This window comes from Macrotis lagotis, chromosome X (assembly GCF_037893015.1).
Source record: "Macrotis lagotis isolate mMagLag1 chromosome X, bilby.v1.9.chrom.fasta, whole genome shotgun sequence".
In the NCBI taxonomy this organism is placed as follows: Eukaryota; Metazoa; Chordata; class Mammalia; order Peramelemorphia; family Peramelidae; genus Macrotis; species Macrotis lagotis.
The window spans coordinates 312,106,117-312,126,850 of record NC_133666.1 but is presented as its reverse complement, the minus strand read 5'-3'; the positions used below and the strand labels follow the sequence as shown (position 1 = coordinate 312,126,850).

Here is a 20,734-nt window from a genome sequence, read left to right as displayed (position 1 = left end):
GGTTAGGCTAGATTGATGATCTTCAAATTTTCTTGATCATTTACCCCACTGAGTAAATATTTTTGAGCACATACTTCTAACATATCTATATATTTCAGTTGTGATTGACTTGTCATAATCACATACGGGGTTTTCTTGGCAAAGATACTTGGCAAAATACTGAAGTAATTTGCTATTTCTTTCTCCATCTCATTTTACAGATGAGGAAACTGAGGCAGTGTTTAGGTGACTTACCTAGAATCATACAGCTATATTTGAACTCAGGTCTTCCTGACTTTAGACCAAATTACCTCAACAGGAGTCAAAGAGAATGTTGATATTGTATAGGGCCCTCAGAAGTTAAAAGAAAGTTGAGGGGAAGCTAGATAGTAAAATGAAGGGAGCATTGGTCCTTGAGTCAGAAGAACCTGAGTTCAAATACAGACTCAGATACTAGTTGTGTGATACTGGACAAATCACTTAACCCTGATTGCCTCCAAAATTTTTTTAAAAATTTTAAGGAAGTTAAAGAGAAGGGTAGATTTTGAGGGAAAGATAAAGTAATCCATGTAGCTCACAAAACATTTACATCTATTTATCCTGTGTGACTCAGGCTGAATCATCTGAAAGATGATTGTATGAGTGTATGTGTGTGTGTATAGATTCTGGAAGGCTCTTAGTCACTGAGCAAGCCCCCAGGGAATAGTTCAAGGGTACCTACACAGCAATATGGTCATCAAGAGTAGGGTCAAGAGGCTTAAGGTCAGGCCAAGTGATCCAGTTCCTCAGAATAAAATGAATTTAAACTCTAATCCAGAAGCAGTAGGGAGCCACTGACATGTTGGAGGCTATGAATAATGTGAATAGATTTCTGAAGAAGAAAATTGTTCTAGTGGTAGTGTGAAAGGTGGATTGTAGGAGGAAAGAGGGAGGAAGTGGGAAGACCTATGAATATAATATAATTAAGTAATAATAGTTGGGCTTTCTGGGGCAGCTAGGTGGCAAAGTAGATAAAGATGATTTTTTTCTTCCTGAGTTCAAATCTGGTCTCAAACACTTACTAGTAGGGTGGTCCTGGACAAGTTACTTAATCCTGTTTGCCTATGACAAGCCACTTCAGTATCTTTGCCAAGAAAACCCCAATGGAGGATGACTAGGTGGCATAGTGGATAAAGCACCGGCCCTGGAGTCAGGAGTGCCTGGGTTCAGATCCGGTCTAAGACACTTAATAATTACCTAGCTGTGTGGCCTTGGGCAGGCCACTTAACCCCATTGCCTTGCAAAAACCTAAAAATAAATAAATAAAAATAAAAATAAAAAAAAACCCAATGGAGAAGTAAAGATTCAGACCCAGATGAAAAAGACTGAACAACAACACTGTAGGGCTTAGCAGTGGAAACAGAAAAGGAATGGGAACAAAAGATACTGACAAGTCACCTCATTTCTCTAGGTCTAAATTTCATTATTTATAAAAGCTCTGAAAGGAAGAATAGATAATTTCTGCATTCCCTTCTAGATATAAAATTCTATTTTAAAACAGACATATAAGTAAAAGAAAGGAACCCAAAGAAGGAAAGATAATTCTGATTTCTGTTTGGATTTTCAAAAAGCACTCATGCTAACATTTGTTTGTTTGTTTTTTAATTTCCTTTTTAGCTCTGTTTACTGCTTATGTGACCATAGCATTAACACACATGATGGCTTTGGTAAGTATGCCTTTAACTGGATTTTCCTATTGTGTTAAAAGGAATACTGTAAGCTCTTTTGGAGGAAGTTTGATTTTATCCAACATCACAGTAAACTGTGATCCACTGTGTCATCAGGTCTCTTGAAAATACAAGTCATGTGGTTTAAGGTTGGTGATAAAGGCTGTTTTTCAGGTTGTCTGTGAGATGCCACAAATCCATCTCCTAGTAAGATAGGCAAAATGTGGGTTCTTGGGAGCTAACCTCAATGTATTCCAGTTTGGACACACCAAGATGTTAGTCTTTGGGACTCAGGAGATAAGAGAAAACTGAAAATAAAAAAATCAGTCATCTAAACCCCCCAAATTAGTGCCTCCTATTTTAAAACATCAAGTCTTATCCCTCCAGATTTTTGGTTATATTGATCAATTGTTTATATCAATCAATTGATAGATAAACAATAAGCAATGTGCTTTCAGCAAAATCAATTCTATATCTGAATATATGTTTGCCTGTCTGGAATTCTCTCCTGGCCCTTCCTTCTTCAATTGAGCTCCTCTCCATTCTTTCTTGATCCCACCACTTCCATAGTATATTTCCTTCCTGGACATCACTTTGATCACTCTGCTTTGTAGGTCTCTAAGGTACTTAATGAATATTGTAGATTACAATTACTAAAAAAAATTAAGTTACAACTATATTCAGGTACTAGAGAAGCACAAAGAAAAATAGAAGAGCTCTAACCTCAAGTTTACTAACAAATAAGGATTAGGAAAAGCCTCCTTTAGGAGTTTAGAGGCAACTAGGTGGTACAGTAGATAAAGTGCTGGACCTTTAGAGAGGAAGACTAATCTTCCTGAGTTCAGATCTAGCTTCATATATTTACTAGTTGTGTTTCCCTGGGCAAGTCACATAATCCTATGTGCCTCCGTTTCATCCTCTGTAAAATGATTTGGAAAAGGAAATGTCAAACTACTCTAAGATCTTTTTTTTTTTTTTTAGGGTTTTGCAAAGCAAATGGGGTTAAGTGGCTTGCCCCAGGCCACGCAGTTGGGTAATTATTGAGACCAGATTTGAACCCAGGTACTCCTGACTCCAAGGCCGGTGCTTTATCCACTACTCCACCTAGCCACCCCATACTATAAGATCTTTGCCAAGAAAACCCCAAAATAGATTCACAAAAAGATGAACATGACTAATCAATCAACAACAACAAAATCGATAGAAGTGGCCACTTAAGTTCAGTTTGGATGGAAACTGAGGATTCTAAAGAGGAAGAAGGTAGAAGGTGGGAGAAAAGAAATGAATTCCAAGAATATATCCCATGCTATGCCATGGAGAGGTATTAGCAACAGAATATTGTATATGGAGAATAGTAAGAAAGCTAGGTTGTCTGAAAAGTACAATTCTTGAAGCATATCAATGTACAATAAATCTAGAAAACTAAACTAGAACTCAATTGTGAAGGTCTTAAAATTCTAAACAGATGAGTTTATACTTTAGCCTAGAGAACTAGAGACCATACAGAATAGAGGTAATAGGGAACTACTGGAATTTCCTGAGGGGTGGATAGGTGGCACAGTGGATAGAGCACTGGCTCTGGAGTCAGGAGTACCTGGGTTCAAATCTGGTCTCAGACACTTAATAATTACCTAACTGTGTGGCCTTGGGCAAGCCACTTAACCCCATTGCCTTGCAAAAAAGAAAAAAAAAGGAACTTTTTGAGTATGGTGGGAGAGGAAATAGAGCTGCCCCAGTGAGTCCCTGTTGCTAAAGTTATAAAACTGGACCTTGGTTTAAATCCCGCCCCTGATGCTTACTATCCATTTGATCTTAGGCAAGTCATCTGACCTCCTTGAAGTTATTTAACTTTAATTCTTTTACCAGTAATGGGAGGGGATTAGACAGGATGATATCTGAGAGCCTTCTGGCTATCAAACTCTGATCCTACCTCAGCAAAACAGAAGTACTCAAAATAACTATTTCTTGTTCTCTTTTTTTCCAGTTTGGGTTGCCATGTTGTACCTGGCCCTTCTGCTTGGCCACACTCCTTTTCCTCTTAATGACAACAAAAAATCAATCAATCTACAAGCTGCCACTCAATAAAGTGACTTACTGCGAAGAGAACCGCACCTTCTACCTGACGGCAAAAAAAAAGCTAGCAGAAAGTCCTTTGTGATGGAAAAAATCAAGGCAAAGCCAATCCATCTGGTTCTAAACCCAGATGATACCATCAACTTGCAGTATCTGTGAATTAATATATTCTACTGTAGTAGAATTTTTCAAACTAACCATACAACAATTTAATACTCTTTATTCTTGATAAAAAAAAATCCATCCTTTTCACTTACTTGCTTTTTAAAGGTCAATAAGATGTCCTTGATTTAGTCTCATTAAGATAACAGGTAAGATGTCCCAGGAAGTCACTACATCTCTCTGAACCTTGGTTTCCTTATCTGTAAAATGAGAAGGTTATAATACATGACCTCTACGTTCCCTTTCAGTTCAAAATCCAATAGACCTATACACTGACAGGCTATGAATTTGTTAATACTTGATTTGGAAGAGAGTTGGAGAATAAAAGAATGTAGTGGTTTCAAACTGACTTTAAAAGCTCCCCTCCCCCACTACTCACTAAAAGAAAAGAGGAAGTGGGTACAGAGCCCGCTGTGCTATGGCATTCTCCTGTGTGCAGTAGTATCTTTGCAATTAACAGTTACATAAAAAATATTAACAGTATTAAATATTAAGTGCTATGTCTAACCGGCCTTTAGGCAACAGAGCCCAAGTGGCAGAAATAGAAAAGAATGTGCTTAAAATATTCAATGCTGTGGGAATTTTTTCTCTTTAGTTCTAATTCTTCTTTCACAACATGACTAACCTAGAAATATGTTTTTAAAAATTGTACATGTACATCCTGTGTCAGATTGCTCACTGCCATGGGGAGGAGTAAGGGAAGGGAGGTGGTTGTTTTCCCCATCAACATAGATAGCAGAGCAAGAGGGAGACTGGATATGATTAATATCTACCCTGCATTGTTCCTCTTGTTGAAGTCTGGCAATGACTTCAAAAACACCATCTCCTGAGAATAGTTATTCTGAAGAGAATAAAATGAATGAACTTCTCTTCCTAACTTTACCATCTCATTAAATTTACAGAAAAGTCATACAATGATTGAAATTAGCCTTTAAAATACTTGGCAGAGCCAATTTAAAGTAATAAAACTTATTTCGAATGCTCCATGTATATAGGTAAAAGGAAATGGTTGTTAATCTTTTGACAATTTGTAGTCACATTTTTCAGATTTGACCTTTTTTTGGCATATTTTCAAAGCTTAGGGCTTTTGTCAGTGAGTATATAATGATTGCTTATTGATGTTACTTGTTGACTTAATACTCTATTAAATTAAAACAATAACTTTTATACTAAAAACCTTATCTCATTTATTTATTTTGAATAATACTATTGTACTTTCAGAAACCAAAGAAATTCAAATTACCAAAAGAATGTAGATAATGACTTCCATAATACTCAGGTTTAAATGATAAAATATTCTACCAAGAATCTCTGAAATAGCTGTAGAGAATGATACCTTTGCCTCTTTTAATCAGTGTGACTGATTGACCAAACCATCTGCCAGTATCAAGTCATCCAGTGACCTTTTATATTACTTATATTTTAGCTGGTTGGCTCAATACAGACTGACACTTCAGCTAGTCAGTGACGGGAAAGTAGGGATACTGAAAACAACAAATATATCACCTTCCTTCAGGATACTTTCATTTTTTTCAACACAAGAAGAAAGTCTCAGGCAGCAGATGGAAGTACATGTAGTACTTTGCCAAAAAAAAAAAAAAAAACTCAACAGAACAATAGCAGACACCAGACCATTGCTTAATCTAGCTCTCATCACTTCAAGGAATTTCAGGGAGGGGAAGTTTTGGTGGTTCAACTGAAAACAGAGCCTTCTCACTTAACTCAGTGGCCCAGTTTGGTTATAGCCTGGAAGATATTGCAAGGAAATGCAGTGGTGCTTTTACCCCTTGTTAGTCATTGTGATGTAGTTTATGAATGCTACCAAAATACATGCTCAAGGGGCAGCTAGATGGCACACTGGATATAGCACCAGTCCTGGAGTCAGGAGGACCTGAGTTCAAATCCAGCCTCAGATGTTTAATAATTACCTAGTGATATGACCTTTGGCAAGTCACTTAACCCCATTGACTTGGAAAAAAAAATACATGCTCAAAATGAAATGATGTTTTGCTAAAATACTCACCTGTCATTTTGAAAATTTGGGAAAATATTGTTTTTAACTTATAGTTTCCAATGCAAAGTCTAGATTTAAACTCACTGAAGTGATGGACTAGTAGCAAAAGAAGTAATCAGTCCATTAACAAGTATTATTAAGATTTTATGTGCCAGGCAATCTGTTAGGAAATAGGGATACTAAAGTAGTCTCCGCTCTCAAGAAACACCTTCTAATCAATGACTCAAGGAGGAGATCATAGATCTTACCTATTTTTCCTTTTAAGAAATACACCAATTTTTCTCATGTGAAGGCCCTTAAGATCAAAGTTTTCTAATTTCCTTAGTCTCTGACTACACTTCAGTTTAACGTGCATTTATAATGTGCCTACTAAGTTGTGGATGCAAAACATACAAAGAAACACAGACCCTGACCTCTAATAAATCACTCTAAATATGCATACATTTTTAGGGGGGGAAGAAATTTTCAGTGTTTGAATTAACCTTTATTTTTGTCAGAGAATTTGTAATGTGAGAGCTTTAGAAATCAAAAGATCATCAATAAAAACAAACAACAAAGAAAATAAGATGATGCAGATTCTGAAATCATTGCTCCTATTATGAATGAAAGAGCAACACTAGAAATGATCCATACCTAACATACTCATGGACAAGTTTCTGTTCTGAATAAAGCAACTTCTCATAAAGTGTTTCCAAACAATTGTAAATATACTCATTTGAAAGCATTGTAAATAGGACAAGCTAAAATGATGTTAATTTTCTTGTTTCCTGTTATATAATGAATATTATTCAAGTAACATGTACATATTTTTATTTTTGTTCCATTAAAGAATACTAATGTGTGTGTTTTTCTATCATTTGTATTGCATGTTTCTTCTATGTAAGCTTTTACCAATAAATAAATATAGCCACAATTCAGTTACAGGTGCTTGTTTTAAAGATAAATACATAGATACATAGACAGGCATGACATTCACTCATTCAAAAGTATTTACTAAGTACTTTCTGTAGTGAGGGAGATATCACAAAAACAAAATAACTATAATATATGACATTACATGATAAATGCATTTTAAAAAAACAGAAAAACAGTTAACTCTGTGGGAAAAGGAGTTGGGGTGGGGGGAACAAGATAGTGTGGTGTAATGACTAGAGAACAGGATCTGAAGCCTTAGGTTCAAATTTTGCTTCTAACACTATCACTGTGACCATGATCAAATCCCTTAATTTCTCCAACCCTCAGACAATTCTCTAAGATTCTTTCATTACCTAAGGGTTCTTTTTGCACATGATCCCCCACCTTCACCCTGAGTCATTTCTGAAGCATGTTGTGGATGCTGATCAACCTAATAAAAATTATAATTCATAAGTACTTGCTATTGTGTTTCTTTTATCAGGCAACCTGAGGAAACAATTGTTCGAACAGTATAGCCAGACGATTAGCAAAAAAAGTTTCCAGCCCTGGAGTCAGGAGTACCTGAGTTCAAATCCAGCCTCAGACATTTAATAATTACCTAGCTGTGTGGCCTTGGGCAAGCCACTTAATCCCATTGCCTTGCAAAAAACCTTAAAAAAAAAAGTTTCCTTCATTCGTCCCAGGATATGCTCTCCTACAAATTATCATACCATTAGGGTGGAATAAATACACATGAAATCCTTGGGATCAAGGCAGCCTCCAATGCAGGACACACATGTGGCCAGAACACACGCTCAGAGGACAACACATACAGAGCTTCCAACATCCTCAGGTGTTATCACTGAACAAGCTGCTTTCTCTATTAAGACTGTGTTATTTTATGTTCTATTTTCTCTACTGCCAGAGTTCTGGTGCCTGAAATCCTGGAGATGAATCTTCCTTTGTTCAAATACAGCCTCATTTTGTGACCCAGGGCAAGTCACTTAACTCTCTTTGCCTCAGTTTCCTCATCTATAAAATAAGTTGGAGAAGGAAATTTCAAACCACTCCAGTTTCTCTGCCAAGAAAACTTCAAATAGGGCCACGAAGATAGGACACAAATACAAAAAGACTGAATAACAATGACAATTTTCTCCATCACACTGCTGCTAAATGATTTTAATTATTCTCAGCTGCTGTCATTGGCTATTTCTAATGTTCTTGGCTTCTATGTATTGGTCTCTACTGAAACATTCTTGATTATGAGTCTCCACTCTGGAAAACCCTTAACCCTGGGTTGTCTTTTTCACATGCACTCAGCTAGCAAGCTAGGGAAAGTCCTTGTATAGCCTACTCTGAATCAGCTCTTCCTCTCTGACTCTTTGTTTAATTCTTTTCTAAGTAAGGAATTTTCTGGCTCTATCATATCCCCAGTCAAAGCAAGTCATTTCCCAGGTCTCCAAAGTGCAAAGGGACTGAGTGAAGCTGTGATGGAGAGATTGGTTTTCAACCCTCACCATTTCAAGCCCCACAGGGGTCAGGCTAGGAGGAGCAAACAAAAATGTATGGATTGTGATCTGTATAGGTCAAGACAATTCCTACATTGATTAAATCACAGATCTTTCATTACTGCCATGAATATTATGCACACACATTTAATTGAGGAACCTAGAACTGATTTCACTATTATAAGGAACTTCCAGTATGGGAATTCTTTCTTCAGATGTAGATCAACAACTCATCTGTAGCTTATACCATTTTTTAAAAACATAATTAGGTGGAACCAAGATGGAGTAAGACAGGGACTCACACAAGCCCTCCCCAGACCACTCCAAATACCTTTAAATAATTATTCTGACCAAATTCTAAAGTGACAGAATCCACAAAAAGAGTGAATAAAAAATTTTCCAGTCCAGCTTGGAAGATCCACAGGAAGGATCTATTGTATAAGGGTTAGAAAGGGCCCAGAGAGTAGCCAGGGTCGCACCAGAGCAAACCAGCTCCAATCATCCAGGAACAGCCCACAGAGTGCCTGGGTCATGGCAGCAGTGGTGGCTTTCAGACCTCTCAGCCCAGGGAATACCAAAGAAAACATGGAAAGTAGTGGGAAAACTCGACCTCTATGCACTAGAGTGAGAGGGGAACCCAGGCTAACATAGGCCCCAGTGCAGACCCAGCCCCAGGAAACCAGGAATAGACCTGGGGAGGAACCTGGCAGCTGCTTCCAGAGCATTCAACCCACAGACAGTAATGGCATCAGGGGAGATTGAAGAGGTCTTTTTGCTATCCCTGTGGTGGGACACTGTTGTCTATACTCATATTCTGGTTGCAGTCTGGGGTTCCAGTCTCAAGAACTCAGCAGTAAAACTCAGGAGCTTTACTGCTATAACAGGACAGGGTCTCTCCTCATGGTTCCAGGGCAGAAAGGAGGTGGTCATCCACAGACCAGAGTAGAGGCCAGTAGAGCAGTCAGAGCCTTTCATAAGACCTTGGAGAAACTGAGAACTTGCAGGTCCCTAGGGGGTTTCCCTGAAAACAGCTGCAAAGACACTCAAAAGTTGGGAAAGTATGTCCTCCAACCCAGAAGCAGAATTCCACCTTACAAAGAGTTAAAATCAAGTCATAGGCTGGGGAAATGGGCAGACAACAGAAGAAAAACTCTGATCATAGACAATTGCTTTGATTCCATGGAGGATCAACATACACACTCAGAAGATGACAAAGTCAAAACTTCTATATCCAAACCCTCCAAGAAAAATATGAATTGGTCTCAGGTGATAGAAGACCTCAAAAAAGGATTTTGGAAATCAAGTAAAGGAGGTAGAGGAAAAATTGGGAAGAGAAATGAGAGCAATGTGAGAAAATCATGAAAATTAAGTCAGCAGTTTGGTGAAGGAGATACTAAAATAACATCTTAAAATAACTGAAGAAAACAAAATCTTAAAAACCGGTTTAGATTAAATGGAAAAAGCAGTCCATAAGGTCAATGAGCTGAAGAATGCCTTAAAAAGCATAATTGGCCAGATGGAAAAGAAGATTTTAAAAGTTCTCTGAAGAAAATAATTCCTTCAAATGTAGAATGAAGTTAAGGGAACTTGATATTAAGATACTAAGATATTAAGAGATTTTAAGAAACAATAAAATAAAACCAAAAGAATGAAAAGATGGAAGAAAATGTGAAATCTCTCATTGAAAAAACAGAGAGAAATAAATTTAAAATTATTAGACTACCTGAAAGTCATGACCCCCCCCCAAAAAAAGCCTAGATTTCATTTTTCAAGAAATAATGCAAAAAAACTGCCCTGAGGGGCAGCTAGGTGGCACAGTGGATAGAGCACCGGCCCTGGAGTCAGGAGTACCCGAGTTCAAATCCAGCCTCAGACACTTAATAATTACCTAGCAGAAACTTAATAATTACCTAGCTGTGTGGCCTTGGGCAAGCCACTTAACCCCATTGCCTTGCAAAAACTAAAAAACAAACAAACAAACAAAAACTGCCCTGATATACTAGAAACAGAGGGTAAAACAGAAATTGAAAGAATTCATTGATCATCTCCTGAAAGAGATCCCAAAATGAAAACTGCCAGGAATATTATAGCCAAATTTCAGAACTCAAAAATCAAGAAGAAAATATTACAAGAAACCAAAACAAACAATTCAAACATCATGGAGTTACAGTTAGGATAACACAAGCTTGGATTGCAATCAAAAATCAACTACCCAGCAAAACCGAGCATACTCTTTCAGGCAAGAAGATGGCTATTCAATGACATAGGGGACTTTCAAACTTTCCTGATGAATTGACCAGAGCTGAAAATAAAGTGTGATCTTCAAGAACAGGACTCAGGTGAAGCATAGAGAGGGGTAGATAGAAGGGCAAATCATGAGGGACTTGGCGATGTTGAACTGCTTGTCTTCCTGTATGGGAAGAAATATAAATCATATGACCTCATTTATTAGGGCAGTTGGAATGAACAAATATATACAAGGCACAAGACAGAGTTGAATTTGTAGGTATAATATATTAAAAATATGGAGTTAATGGATGAGAAAGGAATGTACTAGAAGAAAGAGAAAGGAGAGGCTGAATGGGTAAGTTATTTCATATAAGAGTCAAGAAAATTTTTTTCAATGAGTGGAAGAGGGGAAAGGTGAGGGGGAGTGAGCTTTACTCTTATTAAAAATGGCTCAGAGAGGGAATAACATACATACTCAATTGGATATAGAAATCTATCTTAGCCTAGAAGAAAACAGGAGTGCAAAGGGATGGAAGAAAGGAGAGGGAGGTGGGGTTGGAGGGAGTGTAGGTGATAGAAGAGAGGGAAGATTGTGGGAGAGGGTAGTCAGCACACTTTTGAGTTGGGACAAGTGAAAAAAGAAAGTGAATATAATAAATGAAGGCAGAGGGTATAGGATAGAGGGGAATATAGTTAGCAATAGCAACTATGAGAAAAAAATTCTCTTAAAGCAATTTCTCTGATAAACTTATGATAAAGAATGCTATCCATCCCAAAGAAAGAGCTGATGGTGTCTGAATACAGACTCAAGCACAATTTTTTTCTCACTTTATTTTTCTTGAGATTTCTCTTTCTTTGGGGGAGGGAACTGGGGGGGATTATGTTTATTTTTACAACATTATTGTTGCAGCAATGTGTTACATGGCTACACATTTTTAACCTATACCAAGTAATTTGCTTTCTCAATGTGGGAATGGGGTGGGAAGAAGGTAAAGAATTTGTAACTCAAGGTTTTGGAAGTCAATGTTGGAACTTGTTTTTGTGTATAACTGGGTGAAAAAATTCAAAATTAAAATTAAAAAAATAATAATTTAATTAAACCTAAAAAGTAAGCCAATCTCCTTAAAGACCTTGCTTGCTCAGCACATCAACAATCAGAGTCCTAGTGTCTCAAAGTTCACTCCTCATGGTATGCACAGTTCATCTGAAAATCACCTGCAACACAGCTACTGAAATAAAGTTTTATTTTTACCTTTACCTCCCTCCTTCTGTACCCTGGATGGCAAGACAGCACAATTCCTTTTTCAATGACCTTGGACACTTCATACCACAGTTCCCACTGGCAGGGTTCCACATTCCCATGGTGCTTCTTCATGTCTTCTTTCTGCTTTTCTATACAATGTTGTAATTCAGATTTGTAGAAGAATACTCATGAATCCCCCAGCTCTGAGTCGATCTTTATTGTTCTGTGGAACCATTCCCTGGCCTTGGTGATCTTCTATTCACTCCAGAACATGAGAGTCATGTTCTCACTTCTTCAGGGCATCTATACTCTTGGTCTTCCTTTGGGATCTTACCTCAAGAAAAATTGCTTCTGATCACAGGATGCCTGAGTTTGGACATTCCTGCAATTCCTTCAGTCCAACTCAATATTCTTATCTCATAGATTCTAACCACAAATCAGAGCTATTTGGATTTTTGAAAATGATATTTCTCCAAAATGACTCTTGCTCCAGTTATCTGCCCAACTTTCTCCTCCAATCTGAAAAATAAAAGCCATAAGGCTATGGAGAGGAATACTGTTTCAACCCCTGGTTATAGGTTTCTCAGACTTTTCCAGTCACCTCCTACTGCTCTTTGATCATTCACATTTGGGGGAAATCTTCATAGTGCTTTAAGACTTCATAAAGATCCTGAGCAGCTGCAATGTTTCCCAGCAATCTCTCAAGCTTCATTGACTTCATAGGGGAAAAACGACATTGAGCCTTGACCAGTAGCCTCCTTGACTATTCATATTCATTGTTCTCTGACTCAAGTTTCACAGTATCCAACCAGATCTCTTCACTGCTGAGGTTGGCCTGGAAAGTCAAGGTTAAGATCCTTCTAGAAGCAGATACATCTCCCACCAATCATTTAGACATAGCACCTATGAACCAGATTACCTCGACCTTCAGGTAGCAGGCCACTGCTGAGTGCTTTGAGAGATTCTCTATTTTCATGGCTTTTCTCAAATTAAGCATCTCACAACCACACTCTTCTTACTAAGAAAAACATGTAGGGCATAGGCATTAGTAACATGGACAATTATTGTGGTCAACACAATTATATGCATTCCCCATTCAGGTATGTGTTCTATCTTCTTCCTCAATCCCAATTCCAAATAGAATGAACTTCATTCCCAGTTTTCTTACAACCCTCGACATCTCTATGATTTTTACATCATTTGCTCTAAGTGATGTGATAGCTCTGTCAGTGATTTTCTCCATTATCTGAATATTTCTATTGGCTTCTTTTAGTTTCACTGTCATAATCCAATTGTACCAATCTGTGGGAATGTTCTCCCCTATGCTTAAGATCCCATGAGCATTCTCATAGGTCTCCATTCTTCCCAAGACAAGCCAAAGGTACTCACTAGTAAAGCAGCATTCCACAGTTTGACTTAGCATTATTCTAGCATCTTCTGGCAATTACCACTCCACAGATGCTTTCCTCAAGGGAACAAGGTTTGGAACATGTTCAAAAGCTTTTCTAAGAACATGCTTCTTTGTTCAGATGTCTGTTTCTAGTTTTACTGTTCTTATATAAAACTGGACAGACTATGTAAAGTGGCAAACAGTTTGAGTAAGCACAACCTTCATCATATCACTCAGTTATAGACAGACTGGTTCTTGCCATGCACTGTCACTCTTGGGACACTTGTCTGTTCCTTTCATAATGAGGTTTTGAGTTACTTGTAGTTTTCTGGTGACTTCTTCCAGGTGAACTGAAGCAATTTATGCTGGAGGATGATGGAGATTTATCTCTCGGACAGACTTTGGAAGTAAATGGGCCTTTTAAATATCATTGATATTAATGTATGTATAAATCATAGAGTTCAAATCTCTGAGATAACCCTTGGAATCCACCACAGTCTGCCCCCTCACCAGGCTCAGTCACATATTCATCAAGGTGTTCCTAGTTTGGCCAGTCTTCCTCATATCCCATTCACCTGTTCCAGGTGTCATTAGCCCAGGAATAATCATTACATCTGGATATGGAATATTTAATCTTCCTGGTGGGGTATATTAAGATCTCCAAATTGTGTCTATCAGGGATCTACTGAAGTATGGTTTTCTCCTGTCTGTAAATGTTTAACAAAAAAACTGTCAGGAACAGGAACAAATTTCTCATAATGTGCATTCCACTGTTTCTAGCATCACCAAGCTCAGGAATACTTAACCACTCATCTTCTGTAACTTCTGCCCAATTTCTTTTCAGATCTGAGAACAAATGGACATTCCATATGGTATTTTTCAATTTCTTCTTTTTTCTCCTTTTCCTTTCTTTCTTTTCTTCTTTCATCCATCCTTTTGTCCAATGCTGCATAATTAACATCTGCTTTCTCATCATCTTTTTCATAAGGACCATTCAAGAAAAGATTCTCTAACAAAACTATTAAACTTATCTTAGTGTCATTCAGGTCTTCATCATCATCATCATCATTATCATCATCATTATCTGCATCCTAGTTTTTTCCACATCTGGTCCCCTATAGTCCTCTTGCCTAGTGGAGTATATTTATCATCTACTGGATCATTGGCATCCTGATCAGGCCCAATATATGACAGATTAGTGAAACCAATAACTCTGAAACTCTGAAATCAAGGGGTATGGGCATTCTCAGGAATAATTTCTTCTTGTTGTTGTTCTTGGTATGGCTAGAATCAGGAAGACTGGGGCAGCTAGGTGACGCAGTGAATAAAGCACCAGCCCTGAAGTCAGGAGGACCTGAGTTCAAATCAGGCCTCAGATACCTAGTTGTATGACCTTGGGCAAGTCCTTAACCCCACTGCCTTGCAAAAAGAAAAAAGGAAAGAAGAATCAGGAAGACCAAGGGATCACTGGGGAAACAAAGCAGACTCTTGTATTTCTACTCCAAAAATGAGGTATGCAGAACTACTCACTATTTATGTTCTTAGCTGCCTGATGTATTAAAAGATGGCTGTGATAGACAACTCTTATAGGGCACCTATAAGAACAACCTACCAAAATCCATAAAAGCTTAACATGAGGTTGGTTACAAGGGCTGAATTGTTTAGATCAACAACTTTTGAAGAATACTACATTACAGAGAGATTAAGATCTCTATCAGGCAAGGCAAGAAGAATTTGCTAAGCATATCTGTGTTATGTTCTGGTAACACAAATACAACCAAAAAGAAAGACAATTATTGCCCTCAAGGACTTATATGGGAGGATAGCACCAAAAAGAAATGAAAAACAGATAGAGGGATAGGAGTCCAAAAGGTCAGAAACAGAGCCAGGAGAGAGGCCAGCCTGGGTCCCTTCCCAAAATGGAGACTCTGAAAGGAACTGACCAAAGAGAGAAGACTGGTATGGCAGATAAAGCAAAATGAGAAGGCTGCAGGGAATGATGGATATTCCAGGGTGGTGATGCACTAGGCATGAGGGAAGTTCCAGTATGACAGACATACCTCTATAGGAGTACCAACTTCGACAAAATTATAGATCCCTGTAGCATTGGTCATACATTGTCAACAGTGTACTAGGATACAAAGATAAAAGCTGGTAAACCTGAGTTCTGGCTCTGTTACCAAAAAGCTGTATGATCCTAGCTAAGTCACTTAACCTTTATGATCCACAGTTCAAATGTATTTATCTGTAAAATAGGGAAAATACTCAATATGTCTATCAATCAATAAACATGCATTAAATGCCTATGGATAGAGCACTGGCCTTAGAATCAGGAGGACAGGAGTTTGAATCTGGCCTCAGATATTTGACTTTCGTTAGCTGTGTGACCTTGAGCAAGTACTTACCCTGATTGTATCCAAGAGCATCTCCAGTTGGCCTAATTCATGTCGGGCCGCTGGAACCAGATGGCTCTGGAGGAGAAAGTGAGGCTGGTGACTCCCCTCACTCAAAACTCAATTCACATGTTTGTCATGACATCACCTCCCTGATGTTGTGGTCTTTGAAAATGAAGGACAAACATTATTATTATGTGCTACATGGTGCCACATGCTGGGAATACAACGATAAAGGTGAGATAGTCTCTACCTTCATAGTGTTTCCCTTCTACTAGAGGAAATACAATATGTTCAATATTGTATCATTTAAATAAAAAATGATAGGATATACATTATATATATATGTATGTATGTATATATACACACACACACACACACACACACACACACACACACACACAAATAAATGCGAAGTGATTTTGGGGGAGATGAGGAGTGAAGGAAAGACTCTTAAAGGAAAAGTCATTTGAATTGAGTTTTTAAATGAGTTAAAGATTCCAAGAAGTAGTCATGCATTCACTCACTCCACGCATTAGTATGTGTCAGGGAATATAAAGAGAAAAGAGAAAAATCATCATCTGTCCTCAAGGGTACCAGCAAGTTATCGTGAAGTACATAGGAAGCAGCATCAACCAAGCAAGTCAAATTACCACCACGACCTTTACCACTATTACCTTTCAGACCAATGGAAAGAGTTCAAGACCCTGAACCGAAGAGACTTTGGAAGAGCAGCTTTTCAGTGTCTGCTTCTATCGTCCTGGGAAGCAATCCTTAAGGAGATGTAGCCTAGTCACTGCTTCTGCAGGTGCAACAGATGAAGCTACTGAAGATGCAGAAATGGAATTCTTGGTGTCTAAGAACCTGGAACTGCCATATCATTCAGTATTAGAAACTGATATAATTTTATCAGTAGAAATAACATTAAATGAATAGTGTAGAAATGTATGTATAGCCTATATCTGACTACTTATGTATAGCCTATATCTCTCCACAGGGAGAGGGAAGGGGTGAAAGGGAGGAAGGGAGGGACAGAATTTGGAATTCCAAACTTCAAATAAAAAAATGTTTTTAAAAAATAAAAAAATAACAGAAAGGCAAAACCTTATTTTCTGCTTTGGAGTTGTACCCTGAAGACCATGGGACTTTTCCATCTGACTTGCAGCTAAAACTTTCCACATGTGTGATCTTCTTCATTAGAATATCACCTTCTTGAAAGCAGGAAGTCTCTTACTTTTCAATTTGTGTGTCAAAAACATAACATGGGGTGGCTAGGTGGCGCAATTGGGTGGCTAGGTGTCACAGTGGATAAAGCACCGGTCCTGGAGTCAGGAGTACCTGGGTTCAAATCCGATCTCAGACACTTAATAATTACCTAGCTGTGTGGCCTTGGGCAAGCCACTTAACCCCATTTGCCTTGCAAAAATCCTAAAAATAAATAAACAAATAAACAAACATAATAGTGCTTTGTATATAGCAAGCATTAATTAATGTTTAGCACCATACATTCATTTACTCATTCATTCAAAGTACATTCTAGTTATTACAAAATAATGTGCATACTCATGTCATCTTCACAGCAACTGAGGTAGGTTGTATAAATATTGATAAATCTTTTCTTCATTGTTGTTAATATTTGTGTGAAAGTTATATAAGACATTATTTATATATCTAGGTTAAGACAAATTTAGTAGGCAATAGGAAAAGATTTGTGTATTTACTATTCTTGATTTGCGTATCAGTCTTCAAAATCCATTAAATTACCTCATGGGTAATTCATACATAATGAATTATTAAAGGAAAGCTATTAGCGTTTGTTAGGTATCATTCACTCTTTAAAACTGTATGAATGAACTCAAAGAAGATAATCTCCATCCTTCCTCAAATAGTTCTTTAATGTTGCTAAGCCAGGTATGGTACATGCTCCAGACCCAGGAATCAGTTCTAATATTTAGGATGATAAGAAGTTTGGGACATATGTTCTCCTTTGATACTGAATTCCAGTGATGACACTTGGGCAGCATAACCAGTATAAACATGTACATCATTAAATTCTGAGCTACAGTCTCCTGACACAACAACCAAAAACCTAGAATGTGACACCAGACTGAGCCAAGGGGCCTTATAAAGATTATAGAGAATGAAGCACATCAGTATTCTGTTCACATCTAGAGCACTAGGTTTAGTTATAAGCACCATATTTTAGGAAGGATATTGATAAGCAACTACGCCAGATGAAAAATTCAAGAGACATAATTTGTAAGTAATTTATCATTTTATTAATTATGACTAGTGAATAATTAATAAAAGGAAGACCATTTGACCTCAGAAACCAAAGACTCCTCATAAAGGTCTCTCAATTCTTATATACTCTTGAAAGAGTAGGAGTCCTCTACAGATGGTAATCAACTCTGATTGGTTAATAATTGATTGGTTGGATGGTTGGTTGGTTCTTGTCTTTCGTTGTTGAAGAAAACCAAAATGATATCACTGTGTTTGAGATAAATTACAGTGTGTCCTACTGTGGCTGATCAGACCAATACAAAGTCAGAATGCTCTACCACAGGTTGGGCACAAATAGTCCATGTGAACCCCTAGGGTGGGTACTCTAACTTATGTATGTTATGTTTCCCTTGCACTGCTTTAATTCTGCCTTCCTCATAGAAAGCAGCACCCTCACTGATGAGGGCACATCATGCTGAGCAGTCCTGTGCCACTGTCTCCCAAGGTGTACAGGCAATTCTAAAGTTCTTCAATGAGACCTTCAGGGTGTCTCAGTATCACTTCTTCTGACCCCCTTGTGAGCACTTGCTCTGGATGAGTTCTCCATAAAATAGTTTTTTAGGCAAGTGTACATCTGGCATTCTAACAACATATCCAGTTCATCATAGATGCACTCTCTGTAGTCATGATGGAATGCTAAGTAACTTAACTCAAGAAAGGACCTCAGTGTCTGGGATCTTCTCCTGCCAAGTAATCTTCAGAATCTTCCTAAGACAATTTAAATGGAAGTAATTCAGTTTCCTGACATGGCACTGGTAGACTGTCCAGGTTTCACAGGCACATAGCAATGAGGGCAGCACAATGGCTCTGTAGACCTTCAGTTTGGTAGTCAATCTAATACGTCTTCTCTCCTACACTTTCTGTCAGAGCTTCCCAAATACTGAACTAGCTCTGGTGATATGTGTCAACCTCATTGTCAATGTGTACCTACTTGGAAAGGACACTGCCAAGGTAAGTGAACTTGTCCAGAGAATTCAAAATTTCCCATTTGCTATAACTGGTGGTTCCACATATGGATGGTGTAGTGCTGGCTGATGGGGCAATTGTGTTTTTTATGTCAATTGTTAGACAAAATTAGTAAAACCAGCAGAGAATTGATCCATACTTTGTTGCATCTCAGCTTCAGAGGCTGCCATCAAAAGACATGCACCAACAATCCCTCCACTTAGGTCACGGCCTTTTCAAGTTGAAGAATTTGCCATTAGTGCAGTAGCTGACCTTAAGGCCATGTTCTTCCTCAGTAAAGGCATTTAATAACATGGCTGAAAACATCATGGTAAAAAAGAATGGGAACAAGGACACATCCTTGTTTTGCAACATTGGTGACCAGGAAATATCAAGAGCATTACCCACTATCCAGAACCCAGGAATGTATGCCATCATGAAGCTGATGTACAATACTGATGAACTTCTCTGGACAATCAAATTTTGATAATTTTCCATAAGTATCAAAAGCCTTGGTCAGATCTACAACTGTTATATACAGACCTCTGTTCTATTCCTGGAATTTTCCCTGGAGTTGTCAAGCAGCAAACAGCATATTAACTGTTCCTCTACCCTTTCTGAAGCCACACTGGCTCTCAGGGAGATGACCATCTTCCAGGTGGTGGGTCAGCCTTTTGAGAAGGAGTATGTCTAGAATCTTACCAGCAATGACTAACATCACAGGACAATCTATTCCCTTTACCTTTATAGAGATGGGTGAAGGAGGCATCCTTGAATTCTTGGGGGATAGCCTCTTCATGCCATATAATTTGGAAAATTTCAAGTCAGTTTTTGGATGAGCAATGGACCACACACATACTTTGTAGATCTCAGTTGGAATAGAATCAGCACAAAGTACTTTGCTACTTGAAAGGAACTTAATGGCATTCAAAACCTCTTCTTCAGTTGGAACTACAGCTAGAGACTGATTGATTTCAGCTTGAGCTAAATGGTCAATTGTTTCTGCATTAATTGATGATAATCTATTAAGAACACTATGAAAGTGATCAGCCCATCTTGTTAGGCTCTTGTGCCTATCTTTAATCAGAGTAGATCCATCAGCATTGACTGGTTGAGATGCACCATATGTCTTTGGCCCATAAATAGCCTCCATGCCATCACAAAAGCATTTTGGTTTGTTACTGTCTGCATAAAATTGAATTTCATCTGACTTCTTACTGAGCCACCAGTCCTGCATTTCTTTAAGCTTTGCTTGGACTTTACTTTTAATGGAATTAAATGCTGCCTTCTTAGAAATGATGAACTTGGGAGGCTAGGTGGCACAGTGGATAAAGCATAGCCCTGGAGTCAGGAATACCTGAGTTCAAATCCGACCTCAGACACTTAATAATTACCTAGCTTGTGGCCTTAGGCAAGCCACTTAACCCCATTTGCATTGCAAAAACCTAAAAAGGATAAATTATGAACAGTCCTGCTGGCAAATCCCATGGAGTTGTTGTTTTTCATTTAGCAGCTTCTGTATTTCTCCATCACGTTTATCAAACCTGTCTTGGTGATTGTGAGTGTTCTGGCCCAAATGAACAAATGCAGTGCTATACACCAGATCTCTGAAAGCTGCCCACTCTTTTTCTGCTTCACTGTTAACAATTAAAGAGAGAACAAATATTATAATAAGAGATGAGCTTATTCTAATTGAGGGGCTAGGGAACATGGTTCTGATCATTCACTATTAGACAAAGAGACTTATCTCTGCCCGAACTAAAACACAACGGTCTGGAATTCACCAAATTCTCCTAGACTAGCATTTCTTTACTTTTTGATCAGATCTAAGCTCTCCTAGTTGGGAGAGTCTTGCTCAGTATTTCATCTTATCATTAATTAGTCCTGCCCTTCAAAGATTGACTGAACAATTTCT

The 20,734-nt window shown here is 38.1% G+C and overlaps 1 protein-coding gene and 1 pseudogene across 10 annotated transcripts in view; one reads left to right on the top strand and one right to left on the bottom strand.

Annotated features, from left to right (window-relative positions):
* Positions 1 to 6,839, top strand: part of LOC141503007 (urea transporter 1-like) — a 117,092-nt gene extending 110,253 nt beyond the window's left edge. For all 10 annotated transcript variants that reach the window (XM_074208076.1, XM_074208072.1, XM_074208071.1 and 7 more), the window contains 2 exons: positions 1,636 to 1,685; positions 3,670 to 6,839. In XM_074208076.1, coding sequence (XP_074064177.1) covers positions 1,636 to 1,685; positions 3,670 to 3,843 — 224 coding nt within the window. In that variant the 3' untranslated portion in view covers positions 3,844 to 6,839. The remainder of the gene's footprint in view (positions 1 to 1,635; positions 1,686 to 3,669) is intronic.
* A 4,903-nt stretch (positions 6,840 to 11,742) lies between these two features.
* LOC141499065 (pre-mRNA-processing factor 6 pseudogene) lies at positions 11,743 to 19,972 on the bottom strand (annotated as a pseudogene).
* Positions 19,973 to 20,734: the final 762 nt, after the last annotated feature.